The sequence below is a fragment of the Fusarium sambucinum genome, chromosome III (genome assembly GCF_050947815.1).
Source record: "Fusarium sambucinum isolate potato_lamoka chromosome III, whole genome shotgun sequence".
Lineage (NCBI taxonomy): Eukaryota > Fungi > Ascomycota > Sordariomycetes > Hypocreales > Nectriaceae > Fusarium > Fusarium sambucinum.
Genome location: NC_139292.1, coordinates 1,706,026 through 1,720,974, shown reverse-complemented (window position 1 = coordinate 1,720,974; position 14,949 = coordinate 1,706,026). Strand labels below are relative to the sequence as shown.

At 51.2% G+C, this 14,949-nt stretch overlaps 3 protein-coding genes across 3 annotated transcripts; 1 reads left to right on the top strand and 2 right to left on the bottom strand.

Annotated features, from left to right (window-relative positions):
* Positions 1-416: 416 nt before the first annotated feature.
* FSST1_010778 (Spc98 family-domain-containing protein) lies at positions 417-2,811 on the top strand (the record flags this gene model as incomplete). Its single annotated transcript, XM_083233844.1, has 2 exons — positions 417-1,043; positions 1,090-2,811. 2 exons carry the CDS (start codon positions 417-419, stop codon positions 2,809-2,811), a joined length of 2,349 nt encoding a protein of 782 aa, XP_083080474.1.
* A 937-nt stretch (positions 2,812-3,748) lies between these two features.
* On the bottom strand, positions 3,749-5,340 carry FSST1_010777 (uncharacterized protein; the record flags this gene model as incomplete). Its single annotated transcript, XM_083233843.1, has 2 exons — positions 3,749-3,974; positions 4,025-5,340. 2 exons carry the CDS (start codon positions 5,338-5,340, stop codon positions 3,749-3,751), a joined length of 1,542 nt encoding a protein of 513 aa, XP_083080473.1.
* Positions 5,341-10,817: 5,477 nt separating this feature from the next.
* On the bottom strand, positions 10,818-14,490 carry FSST1_010776 (SH3 domain-containing protein; the record flags this gene model as incomplete). The annotated part of the gene is made up of 2 exons (XM_083233842.1): positions 10,818-12,658; positions 12,708-14,490. The coding sequence occupies 2 exons, from the start codon at positions 14,488-14,490 to the stop codon at positions 10,818-10,820; spliced, it is 3,624 nt and encodes a 1,207-aa protein (XP_083080472.1).
* Positions 14,491-14,949: the final 459 nt, after the last annotated feature.

Genomic DNA, 14,949 nt, shown 5'->3' with positions numbered 1-14,949 from the left:
CATCGCGTCGCGCCTAGAAGAGCTTCACTTTAAGTTTGGTCTACTTACCAAGAAATATTGTCGATTGCGCGCAATGTCAAGGACCAATTTATCAAGATACCACGATACCGCAGTCGTCACATCATCTGAGCTCGGCTGAATATCGCCCATTGGATCTTATAGAGCTCGGATATCCCATCTTTGGACCGCTTTAAAGAGCAACCTCCCAATAACGATCTGCTGTCAAACGGACGAGTGACTGGTTCATGTGCCGTTTCGAGCTTATCGGAGTTATCATAATTATTCTTAATGATTTTGGCGATTTCATTAAATCTAGGAAAGCCCAGAATCAGTGTGTTTCTACCATGCTTATCCTGTGATGCATGACCGCTAATTGTACATTCAAGATCTCCTCAACCAGAGCCAGAACCAAAACCATGCTCCACGAAATCCTCCTCTCCCTCTCGGGACACCCATCCCCTCTCCTCCGACCCGATACCGCTCAATCGAATGCTCTATCCGGCATCTCGCCCGCCGAGCGACAACTCCTCGCCTCAGCCGCCCATCTGAGCGACGTCCACATCAAAGTCATCAGCTACACGGCCCAAGTAGCAAATTCGCACCCATCGACCATCTGCCGAGCTGTTGCGACAGCCATAGACTCGATCCATCTAGCCGCTTTCCAACGCAAAGTTCTTGATGTCGAAGAAAGCATACTACAAGATGATCCGGAACTGGTGGGAGCGTACAACATTGTGCCTCTAACGGCTGTCATGGGCGAGTTCAAGGATTGGATTAGGAGAATGGACTGGCTATGGGAGATGGTACAGTTTATGTTGGCCAAGGATAAAAAGGGTGAAGGATGTCATGGAGCACAGCTCATGGACCGTCTACGACTTGAGCTACAGAGCGGTTATAGGGACGTTCAAGAGACGGCGTTGAGTCTTGTTGCAGTCGCTGAGACTGCTTGGCTGAAGCAGGTTTCGGCATGGATCTTATACGGTAGACTTCCAAGCTTTGGAACTGAAGACTTTTTCGTACAAAAAGTGGAAGCGTCTGAGGAGGTTAGTTCTGGCGCGAGCTTTAGTGAGGCCTTGCTAACAGATGTAGGAATACATATCGCGGTCGAGTCTGCTGCCTGCGTTTGTGACACCGGGGACAGCTTCATCTATGCTCTTTATCGGCAAGTCACTAAACCACATCAGAGTCAAGAGCAATATAGACTCGGGACTCCGTGGTCTGGATCACCTGTCGTCCAAGCTACAGGAACTATCAAGTCTCACATTTCCGCTGAAAAGCACCAGCTTTTCAAGAGCCATTATTGCCGTGCGGATATCCTTGTCTGAAAACACACTCCAGAAACTCCTTCCACTGGCCAAGGTAACAGAAATGCTGCAGTTGCTAAGGGACTTTTTCTTGCTGGGTCGCGGTGAATTCGCCATGCAATTAACCCACGAGGCAGATGAGAAGATTCGCAGTCGATGGAGGAGAGCAGATAACTTGTCTTACGAAAAGGGAGATGGTCTGAAGAACGTGACGGTCAAGGAGGGCGAGGTCGCTGCTGTGCTTGCCAGAACGTGGGCTGTTCTAGCATCTATGCAGGGCCAGCACGCTGAGGAGGACGAGCAGCTTGAGCTTGCTCGAGATCTCTTGCGACTTAACCTCACAAAGAGTAAGATCACAACACCATTGGGATCTGGCTCTGGACTCAGTCGAGAGGCTGCGGGCCTCTTATCCGAATCACCATTTCGCAATCTTCTATTCTCTGTCCCCTCTCTACTATCTATCCAAATACCAGCGCCGTTGGACATGGTTCTGTCACCATCAGATGTCCAGATCTACTCGTGCATAAACGCTTATTTATTATCAATGCGAAGAGCGCATATCCGACTTACTGATCTATGGAAGATCACATCCCTACGACGTCATCATCCAACGTCAAGAGGCGATCGGGAGCAGATCATTCTTCTTCGAAAGAGATGGACAGCACGATCTTCTTCAATGCGTAGCTCATGGACGACAGCCAGCGCTGCCATCTTTTTCCTTGCCGAAACGGAAGCCTACCTTCAGACAGAGATCGTAGCTGGGCTATGGGAGGGTTTCCACGAGTGGTTGACAGCCAATGATCCTGAACATGGACGGTCTAGAGCACCAACACCTACCAAATTTCAAGATGAGGCCGGCGGCTTTGAAGGAGAGGACGACGACGATGATATATGGCTGAGCGGCGAGAGCAAGGCCGCGACTCAAAACGAACCCCCCAAATCATCGGATTCGACTCCTCCCCAGGATCCCCAAACTCTCTCAACAGCACATCGGCTCTATCTACGTACCCTCATCCACCGTCTACTCCTCACTCAAACAACATTCACACAGCCACTCTACAACCTTCTCATTCACATTGATCACCTCGTTGCTCACCTACACCGTCTACACGCTATCTACACCTCTATCGATCTCGAGACAGACGCTGGTGTAGTCGACGCTTTTGTCGATCTCGAATCCGAAGAGCGCGACGTCAAGCGTCGCCTCCATGACATTGAATCCCGTGTCCGCTCTGGCATAGAGGATGTTGTCGCCGCACTGCGTGCACTCGAGTCTGACCCCATTTTCACAGCCGAGTGGGAGGGCGACACGGCTCCCCCCACTGCAGCTGAAGAGTACAATGAGGAAGAGGAGCGGCAGGGTAGGGCACGGGACACAGACGATGCAGAGGAACGTGGTGGCTTTACAGCTGCTAGGGTTGGCGGTATTAATCGTCTGCTCATGAAGCTCGACTTTGGCACCTGGTTCGGCAGAACGGACGGGCATGACGATGTCGAGCAGCAATAAAGTCAACGGCCTGACATCTTCTACGATATACGGCCATATGGACGATGTCGAAAGCCAGAGGCGAATTGGTTGACCAGACCTATGGACATCAATGACACACTGCAGGCAGCCAAATCAAGGTATGCCTGCAGCAACGAAAAGCAATGGGAAAGAGCCGGACGTTTCCCCCGCGTCTGTGGCGTTACGGTGGCACGATTGTCCATGACCCCAGGAGCATCTCGACCTGGTATGACAGGGGTGACTTGGGGTGCATGAGGGTTTTTCTCTACTGGTGTATGTATGTACGGGGTTGATGATTGACCTATACCAACGGACGATTCGAATAGACACATGACCTATCAGTCCAGATTTTGTGCAATACCATAGAGGATTTATCATTTCAGCGCTTGTGTCAGCTCATGATGATATATCATTGTCTACACTTTAGCCTGATCTGCACTGTCGACTGTTCTGTGTATGGTCTAGTAATGCATAAATGATTCAATTCGTTCCGAGCCATAACCATTTTCAAATCTGGGGTTAGAGGCGTAGTCCAATCCAGAGTAAAGAAAAGATGCCGGGTAGTACCAAGCCAAGCCAGACCATCAATCCTAGGGTTCCCATTTCTCATGGCCCTATCCCAAAACTCCAAAGCGCCTTGCTTGCTGATACCATTGGGATGAAATTCTGTATCCCGTAAATGTCTGTTCATACCTCGTAGCCCACAAGTCTGAAGGGCGTGGGCAGATAAGAAAATAATGAAATATCGAATATATACACAACCGTTCTTGACGGGAAATACAAATGTTAAAACAAAACAATTAGAAGCAGTATGAATGTCATGTTGTTAATGACAATGGCGCTCTCGCGTTCCGTAGCAAAAACAACGAATCTGATTAAATATCCAAAAAGAATATCAAAACGTGATCGATTAAAGTTACTGGAAGCTGCTTGCATGCTAGTACGCAGCAATAGGCTTGCGACCAAACCTCAACGAGCCACGGCTTGTCGAGTGCTCTTCTGAGTGGCGACGTTGAAAGAAACTGGGCATGAATGAGCGAGGGTTGGAGTGGTTCACATGGTCGGTGTCCCTGCGGATGGCACGGTGCGAAGGCTTCTTTGCTTGCCATCGCTCCTTGATGCAATCGTCGACAAGGGAAATGAGGCCGGTGGAAATAATCACACTAAAGTTCTGTTAGTTCAGTGCTACAAAAAGGGGTACGAGAATACTTACTCAGCCACGTCTGTTATGGCATCAATAATGCTGCTGTCGCTAATCCAGATGTAGCAAGGAGTAACCCAAGCACCAGCCATTTCGTCGTCGAGAACTTGGTTAGGACTGCGCATTTCGGGGACGATGTGTGCAATAGGTGCACCATGACCGTCTCGGACAAGGTGGAATGAGACAACATTGAGGTTCTTGTCAATGACACGTTTCCAAGCGTACGTGTGACCCCACCACTCAAACTCATATCGCTTGTTTGTGCGTCCACCTCGTCGTGCAATGTCTACACGAGCATAGTTGCTAAACTCGAGCTTGATACGGTTGGTGGGCACCATTCGTGCTTTGGGTTTGCTGACTTGTGAATCTGATTTCTCGGTTTGGTGCGAGCCGGACCAGACGGAGGCGTTGTCGGAATGTGTCGAGGCGCTGGCCATATTGTTGTGTTTAAAAATCGAAGAGTTGCTGGAGGTTGGTCGGTGGAAAGGAGTTGTCATTGTACGCATGGCTGAGCTCATTGACCGCTGAAGGGCGGGCCGTGCTGCAGAGACAGTGCTGATCGGCGCCGGGGCATATTCTCGTTTGGAGTTGCAGACCTCTCGTCCAGAGTCGCGGCAATAACGACGCAGTGAGAATTCTCGGCGAGCCAGGTCGTGCATTCGAAGATGGAATAGCTGGACCGCAAGTGTCCGTCGGGTATGTCCAAAGGGGACAACAGTATCGACACGGAGGTTCATATTGCCGTCCGAAGTGCAATCGTCATGACGTACGGCAAGTCGGTCTAGCGAGGGAAATAGACGAGCAAAATCCTGAGGTGTGGATGGCCGGCAGGGGCGTTCGTTTGAGGTGCCACGGTAAGGAGGCAGTACTGGAGGAATATGAAGCGATTCCGGGTCGGACAGAATAAAATCCTTATCTGCCTCCTCCTGGTCGTCCTCCCCGTCATCTTCGCCATCGTCATCGCCACTTTCCTCGTCTTCCTCTTCCTCCTCGTCTTCGGTTTCGATTTCCACCTCCTCGCCGCCTACGGGCAAGTCTCGACACAAGGGTGCCATCTCAGACAGAACTGAGTCATATGTGGCAATAGAGGAAGAGGATACATTGTCGAATCTTTGCTCAGATGTCTTCGCTGGTACCGTAGACTGTCGATGTTGAGATACATCAAGAGCTTTGTTATTTGATCCGGAAGCTGAGTGGTAAGATGTGGGTGCTGTTGATTGAGACGCTTCTGAGAAGTAAGAGCCACGGCGTGAATCAGAGTCTGAAGGAGCCGGTGAGCTGGAGATGACGACTTTGCGTTGCCGCCGTAATGATGGATTGGGCGTCATCGTTTGGTGTTTGTCAATTGAATGAGATATAATGTTGTGCGATCCAGGTTGATGTTGAGAACAAAATGTAGTTCAGGAGGTGTTTAAGTGGTGTCAATACTTAGCGTTAGGAAGGGAAGAGTTTAAGTGATGCTGTGGCGTTGTATGCTTGACGTGGTTGAATAATGTAAAGTGTGGGGTATATGACACAGCCAGAGTCGGCAAGGTTGGGTTAGAGCATATAGACGTTGAATTGTCAGTGTCGTGAGTATGAAGAGAGACAATCATAGAGATATATCTTGTTCAAGTCGGTTCTGCCTTGATATGGATGGACTAACAGACGTTGGTAGAAGGTGGGGAGGGGGGCTTATTTGGTACCGAGCCTGACCTTAATACGCAACCAGTGGAGCTTAAGATGCCAGGGGTGTAAGACGTGTGCTGTGCTCAGGCATGGATGGACTCGAGGCCACATCAGGAACCTGGTCGACTCTCTCAGGCGCGGAACGGACCACTTTGGGGCCACCTATCAACCCGGACCGCGGCGGGGAGGGTAGAAACACCTCGCCCCGGCCTCAGGCTGGACCATCTCATCTCAGGTTAACCTTCAATAGCCACCCCCTAGCGCCTCTCGTTGCAGACAGTGGTGACACTGCTGCAACGTTAGCATCTGTTGGATGGCAGAGTTTTAATTGAGCAATATCCTCCCGAAGTATAGCATTGTTTTCAAGGCCGACGGCTGGAGAAACAATTGGGATACGGACGACGCCATGAAAATAACTTGGTCATGTTTAGGGAGGCGATTTCAAGTCAGTCAACCCAGATGATGCATTCCACCCTTTGACACACACACACACGCATATACACAAGTAACAGGGTCGAATGTCTAATAGAACGCAGTAGTCGTCTGTAGCGGGAAGTACGTAGATGACTCTAGACTTTTGTTCGTGGGGCATGGTCTAAGAAGCAGAGTGCCCCGGATGGGATTCCTAGTGCACATCGGTCACTGCTCGGCCACTAAAAAGAGCGTGAGGGTGCGCGTGTGAAGACGTTGTGACGGTGTACTGCCCAGGGACAGGCCACAGCTGGGGGTGCAATGGCTGTCGAATAGCTCATGTCGAGCTCATTGTCACACCATGGGTGGGCTGTTGCCTCGTCCCGTCGATTCGGTCTTCCTGGGGTGATGGGTCAATCGTTTCTCGTTACGGTCGCGAATTCCCAAGCCCACCGATCGATGGGATCTCACTGAAATAGTCGTCGATCAGGTCAAGCGCGTGTTGGCGCAGTACTGACAGTTAACTATTGTAAGCTTATTGTTGTACTGCGCCCAAGATGTCGCTTAAATATAGGTATCCAAAGTGCAGAGTAATCGCGGATTGAATAATTAAAGTGTTGCTTAGCTGCTGTAACTCAATACTATGCTTTTGTTTTAGAGTACGAAGTTCAGGGAGGACCCTTAGTATCAAATGTTACCGTTCCCCAAGTACTAAAAACCCGCCAATCTCTTGTGACCACGCAGAGTCAGAGCTAGAGTAGGTATCTAGTCCAAGTTAGCTGTGTTCACTTCTCTTTCTTGCACTTTCCCCCGAGGTCATAGTGGAGCAAATATGTTTGAAATGAAACTCGACTCGTCGTGCGTTGGCTTACGGCCCAGTTATTGCTCATCATTGATAAACCAAACAAGTAATATGCCCTGAACGTCTCAGGCTGGCGGGTTTCCTGGGATAAGTCCCGGCTGGTCCAGCACTGCGCTGCACGACAATTAACGGTAGAGAGGCCCGGTAAGTGCAGTCGCCTAGCATGGCGATGCAAGAAGTATTCTGATGATGCGAAAGTAAGGTGAGAATTCAAGTCACGATGCAATCCAACCAATTTTCCTGCTCTTTGGGGTCTATTTCCTGTTTCGTTTGGTCTATTGTTTGTACCTTCCTGTAAGAGTTCATGGTGTCTTTCGTGGAAGGGAAGGTACCAGTTGCCTCCCACAAGCTTTCAATTAGGTAGGCAGTATACACACCTCAGGCATCATCGAATGCTCTCTAAACGACTATCATCTAATGTATTCTGCTACAATTTCACAAAATGGAGTTAGAGGGACTTTCATTTATTTGTGTCTTCCGCGTCACATCAAATCCCTAGATTCGTTTTAGGGTAGCCCAACGTCTCCTTCGCCCTCCACTTGGATAGCCAGCTTCCGCCAACCAAGAGTCGAATCAACCATCCAAGTCAGTTTTTACTTTGACACTTCCGGATATTTTGGCTTCTCTCCTTAATCCAGAATGTCTTTGAGGCACCCCGGTGACCCCGGAATCTCATATGCACAACCGATTGGATCCCATGGCATCTCACCTCTTCGTCACCTCTCGCCCAATGATTGCACAGAATCTTTAGTCTTTACCGTGGCCGTGGCTTATCGATCAGAGTAGAACGCGTCAGCCTTCTCTACCTACCGTGTTTGCCTCGCGACCATGTTGAAGTGATGGGATAGATTTTCTGTGCTGGCAATGTCGGTGACAAGGCTGCTACGACGACTGAGTTATGACTGAGCCACCAGCTTCTTGTCATTGCCAATAGAGACGGTCAGGTTGCAGATGGCCTTGACTCCGCCTTGGGCCCAACTGTCTTAGTGTCGACCTGCTACTATTTGGGGACCTGTCATGACATGGGTCGGTTAGGCAAACGAGCTGCTCCAGCTGTTTGTTATGCACATGCAGCAAAATTTCTCTCCGCAGAACCACAGTTTACAACACCAGCCTTGACGATCTCTGCTGCGCCAAACGGTCAGAGTTACCAAAGTGCCAGTAGTGGAAGTTGGTTGACCCATTGCAACTAACTAGGCACTGGCCCGTCCCTCCCGCGCGCACAGCGGGTCAGCCAACTCAAAGCTTTGCTGGCCGCTGATATTTGGATGACGATGCATGTCTCAAGGCTGTTGGGTTGAAAAAACAACAGTTGTTACAAAACAAATGCATTGACGTTTTGTGACATTCTACCATGTCAATTGAGCATCTAGGATGGGATTTGACTCATGGCATTTTACATTCTATAGAAGCCGACATCTATTGACACGCAGGGAAAGCCCTGTTATCAAAGTGGGAATCCAACTGTTGCATCGTGAAAACGCCCAGTTGTGTAGGACTCGGGACGCCACGAACCCTTGGTATCGAGGTTTCATACAACTCATCTTCATCAAGTCGTTACACGGTCACGTCTTTGGCTTGAATCTTGCAGTAGCAAATGCTTTACACAAACGAGAATTCTTCCATTTGGGCTCGACCAGTGTGTTCCACCCTGCAGCTCCCACGTCCTCTATGCATCGCACACGCTGAATATGCGTGTTGACCACCACCAACATGACTGACCCATCGAGATGCAGTATCTGCTCATGTGTTGACCGCCGATTCGCCCTCGTGAGCTCCAGGCCTTGTTCGATAGGTATTTTGACCAATCGCAAGACCAATAGTTCTTTTCTAGATCGAACGAGCACCCTGAAAATCGTGTTCGCGGTCTCTACAGTTAGTGCAATCGTCAACTCATCGACTTCTCACCTTCCTTGGCGTTCCGTGCCTGTGCCTGACCACCATGAGGCCGTAATGCTGAACCACAGTCCTTTTGCTAGAATCTTGGGAATGTGGACTCTCTTCATACTGCGCTGACCCGATCGGAGGTGGTATATTACCCTTTTGGACGACCTACACGAACTGGAGTTGCACCATCTCGGATGAACCACTTATGGAGCTCTATGTCGTCACTGCAATATGTTTGGTAAGCTTCAATTCTGGAAGGTCACCGGTCTGACCTCACTTTGCTGTTGGACTGCCCCAATCTCAATCAAATTCAACCTAAGCTACGTCTTAGCGCAGCTGATCTGTCCTCTCACCCAACTTTTCGCTACTGCACCTATCCGAGACCAGCAGGTCGGATTGACGCAATGCTACCTACGGGCACTAAGCTCGCTACTGCACAGTTGCTTAATCGAGAAGTTGACAACACCATGGCGCTTAGGCAGTTGGTGTCATGACAAAAATCTCAAGTGAAGTCAAATATACCAACGTCAGGCCTCAGAACTGATAGCCGCCAACGGCAGTATAATATCGAGATTCGAGTATAGCTGTCTGGTTGAAATTCAGGCCAGGGAAAATATGACATCTCACTTTACGCCTGAAAAGCTCTATTTTCCGGCGCCTCACTCCCTTGCTGGATATGAAGGCGCCGGCCCGTCGGTCGAGCATGGACATATGCCATTTTCAGGCTCTTGTGGGATGCCTTTTAAGACTAAAGGACAGCAATGTATGATTCGGGCATGACCCGAATGGACAGTGCCAGTCTTCCGGATGCTACACCAGTTTCTGACACTCCCCGTGTACCCGTGCCTAACAAATGAACGAGAATCAGCCATTTGCTGGAGGTAAGTTTCCGATACTAACGCACAAATTACCCTATGCTCTTCGACCAGGCCACGACCATCATCTGCCTGCCGATACAGAAACAGGTGAGCTTTGCTCATAGCTTCTGGTTTGGGTATATTCCGTCCCATTCTTACCATGGAACTCTGCCAAGTCCTGCTTATCCGACACTCTAAAGGCATCACCTGATTTGTCATCTTACTTCTCACTCATAATGCACATTGGGTTTGCTTCTTTAGGTAGGAGAAAACTTGACCGCTGCTACTATACGGCGAGGATCACTTAGCCGGGTTGCTGAAGCATAGGCTGTTAGGCTGTCCATATGCTTCTTACATTTCTGTGCCTTCGATTTGACATGTAGTTTTCTGTTGCCCCAGCACGTCTATTGCATAAACCCGGTAGCTGTGGACACCTCTCGCCCATCACCATCTTTCCTTGACGGATGCTGTCTCGTGCAAATTACTTGTCTCTTCAAATTTGTTTGCTAAAGACTCCCGCAGCACTACATGAGTGGACGGTCGAAGTGTTATCCCTCTTTGGTTTCTATTTGACTTCCATCATTGAAGATCCCGCCGATCAAAAGCATGGCAAGAGGCATGATGCCTGTTCAGGCTCATACAATGTAACCTCACAAAGCGTAGTCCGTAACAGACTTGACAGACAGAAACGTGGCCGCGAAACCTTTGTGTAGACGGCCGGACCGTGCCTGAAATAAAGTACACGTCTCGGATTTGTGCGAGACTTGCTTGAAGTAGAGACAATGATGGGATTTCACATGTGCAAGACACCAAAGTCAGTGACACAAACACAAGACAGAATGCATCGGTCGATAACATAACCTACTCAATCGAACTGCTTTACACTAACTAAATCTTTCATGTTCCACTCGTCCCCTGTTTTGACTGTACACACCTCTTGCAGTGCTCATATCCTTCTCCTGTGTCGCTCTTGAACCTTTGACCCACCACTCAACGCCTGAGGATACAACCACGGCACATCAGCCAGTCTTGACTCCTTCTTGTTATTCGTCGTCGTCGTCATCATAGACATCCTCTTGCGAAGATAATCATCACTCTCACTGCACTGTTGCCAGCTACACTAAGACTGGCTATTCCATCCAACCCAGCTTCGTGGCATGACGCGCCAGATCTTGACCTCTCCGCTGCGCAGATCATCAAGTTTGAAGCTCTCGACCTTGACCTTTTTGCTCTCACGGCCCTGCTCCCATGCCCGCACCTTCTTCTTGGTACCATCCCATTCGGCCACAACGGCGACATGGTCAGGTTTACCAACTTCAGCGGAGTACTTTGCGTGCATTGGGCCGTGCTTGCCCTGGAACTTGGCGTTGCGGATAGTGATAATGTCACCAGCTCGAATCATATCGTTCTGCTGGGTTGATGCGTTGGCCATGTTCGAGTACACAAGGGCGCCGTATGCACGAGTGCCGACGGGTGGCAGAACGTCTTTGTAAGGCTTGAGAAGCTCCAAGACAAGACCTTGAGGTGTGCCGTCTGCAACAACCGAGTCCTTCTTAGATGCTACTGCCGTCGAAATCTGACGGCCGAAGCGCTCGTAATACTCCTCCATCTGATCCTGGCGGAGCGGACGTGGTGGAGGTTCGTGACGCTGCTCTAGCTGAACGTCTGATGGATCGTAAGGATCGTAGCTGACGGTCAAACAAGTCTGTGAGTAGTCCTGATATAGGATGGAGATTTCGCGAGTGATCGTAGTTTGTTGCCCGCCGTTGGTAGATGTCGCCTCCTCAGCTTCAAAGTAGATGTCTTTACGGCCTTGAAGTACAGGTGGCACTTGGTTAGCTTGCTTCCACCATCCACTCTGTATAGCTAGGTCCATGTCATTGGCAATGAATCCCGACTCCATCGACATGGAAGGTCGGTGCATATCCATCGACCGTCTATTTCCAGCTCTTGATATGTCAAGGGATTGTCGGTTTGAAGTACGACCAGGGACAGCCGGAGGAGGAGGTCGCCTATCAAGAGGAGAAGTGACAGATGGAGATTGAGGGAAATCGACTTCTTCCTCAATCTTTGGTGTTCTGGGGGCATAGGCATGTCCCCCAGGAGGTGCCGAGTAGTTGTATGGGTCATAATCCTCATCTGGGCGAGGCGACTGCGGTGGCTGTGGAGGTAGGAAATTAGCAGGAGGGGGAGGAGGTGGTGCTGCGCGTGGTACATCGACAGATGGCCGCCTGTCTACAGGAGGAGGAGGGGGAGGAGCAGCACGAGGTATATCCACAGATTGTCGCTTGTTCTCTGGCGGAGGCTGTGAAGGAACAGGAGGAGGGGGAGGTACAGCTCTAGGAGCCGCTGCAGAAGGAACAGGGGGCGGTATGTTGGCTGGAGCATCAGAAGTGGGAGACAAGAGAGTGTTGTCTTCCAGACTTGATTCACGAGCGTGTGACTTCAAGGCATCCTTATGGGGGACCGAGGAAGCAATATCAGTATCATAGTCGCCCTCGTACTCGGTAAGTTCCTCAGCTTGCTCCTCACCAGCCTGGGCAGGCCCTCTGGGCGGCGACTGGAAATCTTGAGTCGACTGTCGTCGAGGACCACCAGGCGGAGGAGGCGGCGGCGGACGGCTTTGAGTAGGAGGAGCTGGCGCAGATCCTGGAATAGGGGGTGGCAGTCGACTTAACCTGTTACTGGCATTAGACCCGGGAGACGTAGGACTGAAGTCTTCACGAGTTGGAGAGAGCGGTGGCGATCTTGAAGGCAAGTGAGGGGGCTGAACTGGCTGTGGCAGCATAGGAGGAGACCTTGCAGTAACGGTAGGTGCTTCTCTATCACTATCGCGGCCGCCGGAAAGCTCATCACCAGACTCAGATCCGTCCGATTGAGATTTCGCGTCAGCGGGAGGTGCAGGTGGAGGAGGCCGGCTGCCAGGTACAGGGGGAGCTCCCGCGGGTTCTCGTGGAGGAACTGGACAACGTTTAGTAACATCTTTGGATTATTAGATTTGGTCACATACTTGAAGGGCCAGAATGAGGTGCTGGAGTAGCCTCACTATCCTCTTCATCGGCCGGTGTCTCAGCAGCTCCGGGAGCTCGAGGGGGCTGAGAAGGTGCTGGAGGCGGTGGTGCTCGACTAGCTGGCTCATGTTCCGCCTCAGAACGAGGTGGCTCCTCTTGCTTACTTGGGCCGCCAAAGCCAGGAAGAGGCATCATTGAAGGGACCGGTGGGGCACCTTGTGATGTCGGCGAGACCTCGCCAATGCTCTCATCGACAGAAGTTCGCTCTGGCTTCGCCGGGGGGGCCTTCTTTTTCTTGGGTGGAGGTGCTGGCGCTGACATAGGTCCACCAAACATGCCATGGAAACCCATTCCACCACTCATTTTAGCCATTCTGGCCCTCAACTCTTCCCTACGCTTGGCTTCAGGGTCGAGATCCTCCTCCTCCTCCTCTCCTCCCTCCTCCCCTTCGTCACTCTCCTGCTTCTTCGGTGCTTCGGTGGGAGGACCAGCGTGTATGGGCAAGCTGGGTGCTCGTGGCGCAATCTTTGAAATGCTATCACTATCTTCACGCTCCATCAAGTCGTCATTGCCTTCGGTTGTGTCACCAGCGCCCGACATGTCCGCCTCATTACCGTCATGCACAGGTTCGGCTGCGGGCCCCTTGGACGATTTGCGGCGTGGAGGGGGTGGCATTCGGGTTGTTCGGGGCTCGTCTGTGGACGTTCTAACCTCGATCTCCTGAGTTTCTTTATTTTCGAGGGGAGTTGGAGGCTCTTGAGGCGATGCCTCTGTCTCAGTCGGGGCTTCGGCATGACTGATACTCTCGCGCTTCTTCACAGGCTTTTTCGGCTTCTCTTTCTTAGCAGCAGCATCAGCATGTCGCGCAGCTTGCTCCTGCTGTTGTTTCTGAAGAAGCGCAATGCGCTCCTTAAGGCTGGTAGGTTTAGGTTGATCCTCAGCTTCGCCTTCCTGAGCTTCGGTTGGCACAAGTCCGGCTCGCTCAGCTTGTCCTTGCGTTTCGGCTTCCCGTTCTTTAATTTCGGGGTCCTCGTCGCGCCGGTAAACTTTGGCGGTTGGGGTTTGTTGCGGTGGAGGTATAAAAGCGTTGCGGCTTGGAGGAGGAGCAACAAACGGCTTTTTAATAAAGCCTGTACCTGAGCCTGCTAGACCACTTGGTTTGAAGGGCGCAACGGGAGGTGCTGCGGGTTTGTTAAAAGCCGCAATGCGATCCTTGAACGAGCTCGGCTTTGGCTTGTCTGATACCGGAGGTGGTCCAGAAGACTTGGGCTTGGGCGAAGCTGGAGCGGGGGACGGAGGCCCAGCGGCTTTAGGAGCTGACGGAGGCGGCTGGGGAGTCGCAACCGGAGCGAGCTTAGGAGGAGCAGGCTCCGGGACAGCCGGGGCAGCTGGTTCGGGAGCAGCGTGTTTCTGTACGGGCTCTTGAGCTTCTTCGATCTCGGGCTCGGGCTCGGGCTCGGGTGCGGACACTGGAGGAGGCGCTTGTTGAACAGGTGGCGGTGGGGGAGAAGCGATATCTTCGGCGGGGTGAGCAGTTTCGGGCTCCTTCTTGGTACGAGTTCGAGATGGACGAGGTGGTGCGGTAGGCTCAAACTTCTCAACAAAGTTCCGAGGGAAGATGCCCTCTTGCTTTACACCTTGGTCGTCAAGGTATTCCCCGCCATACCAGTCGTCATCCTCCTCATCGGTTACGGTGATGACCTGACCAATATTGAAGTTGAGATCGTCCTCATGAGGCGACGAGTACTCGTAGATAGCCTTGACCTTGAATGGCGAGGCCATTTTGCTGTTGATTGATCCTCTGGAAGCTCTCTTGCAGGACAGATGCTGCCCGAGGCTCGGATCTAGGCTATTCTGCTCGGGGCGTGTGGCTGTATGGAGTACGAAGGTCCAGTACGTGGATGTTCGTACCTAGGTCAACAACAGCTCGCTTGGTAGTGTGGGGCACGACAGGGGGCGTCGTCAGCCTGTGGGATCGAGAGGCGGGGGAGAATATAGTGCCTGAGTTCTTTGAAAGCGCGGTTAAGTAGGAAGACAATTGTTCGATTTTCGATATGTGCTAGGAGATATTATGCGCGATGTTTGGGGTCTTAAAAAAAAGAGGGTGCAATGCGATACAAGCGAGCAAGAGACGAGAGATGAGTTGCAGGTTGCAAGGAGGCGGCGGTGGTGTCTAGCGGAGCATAGATCAGACAGAGCCCAAGGTAAAGCTGGGGCTTGTCGACGTCAGCGCTACGAGCA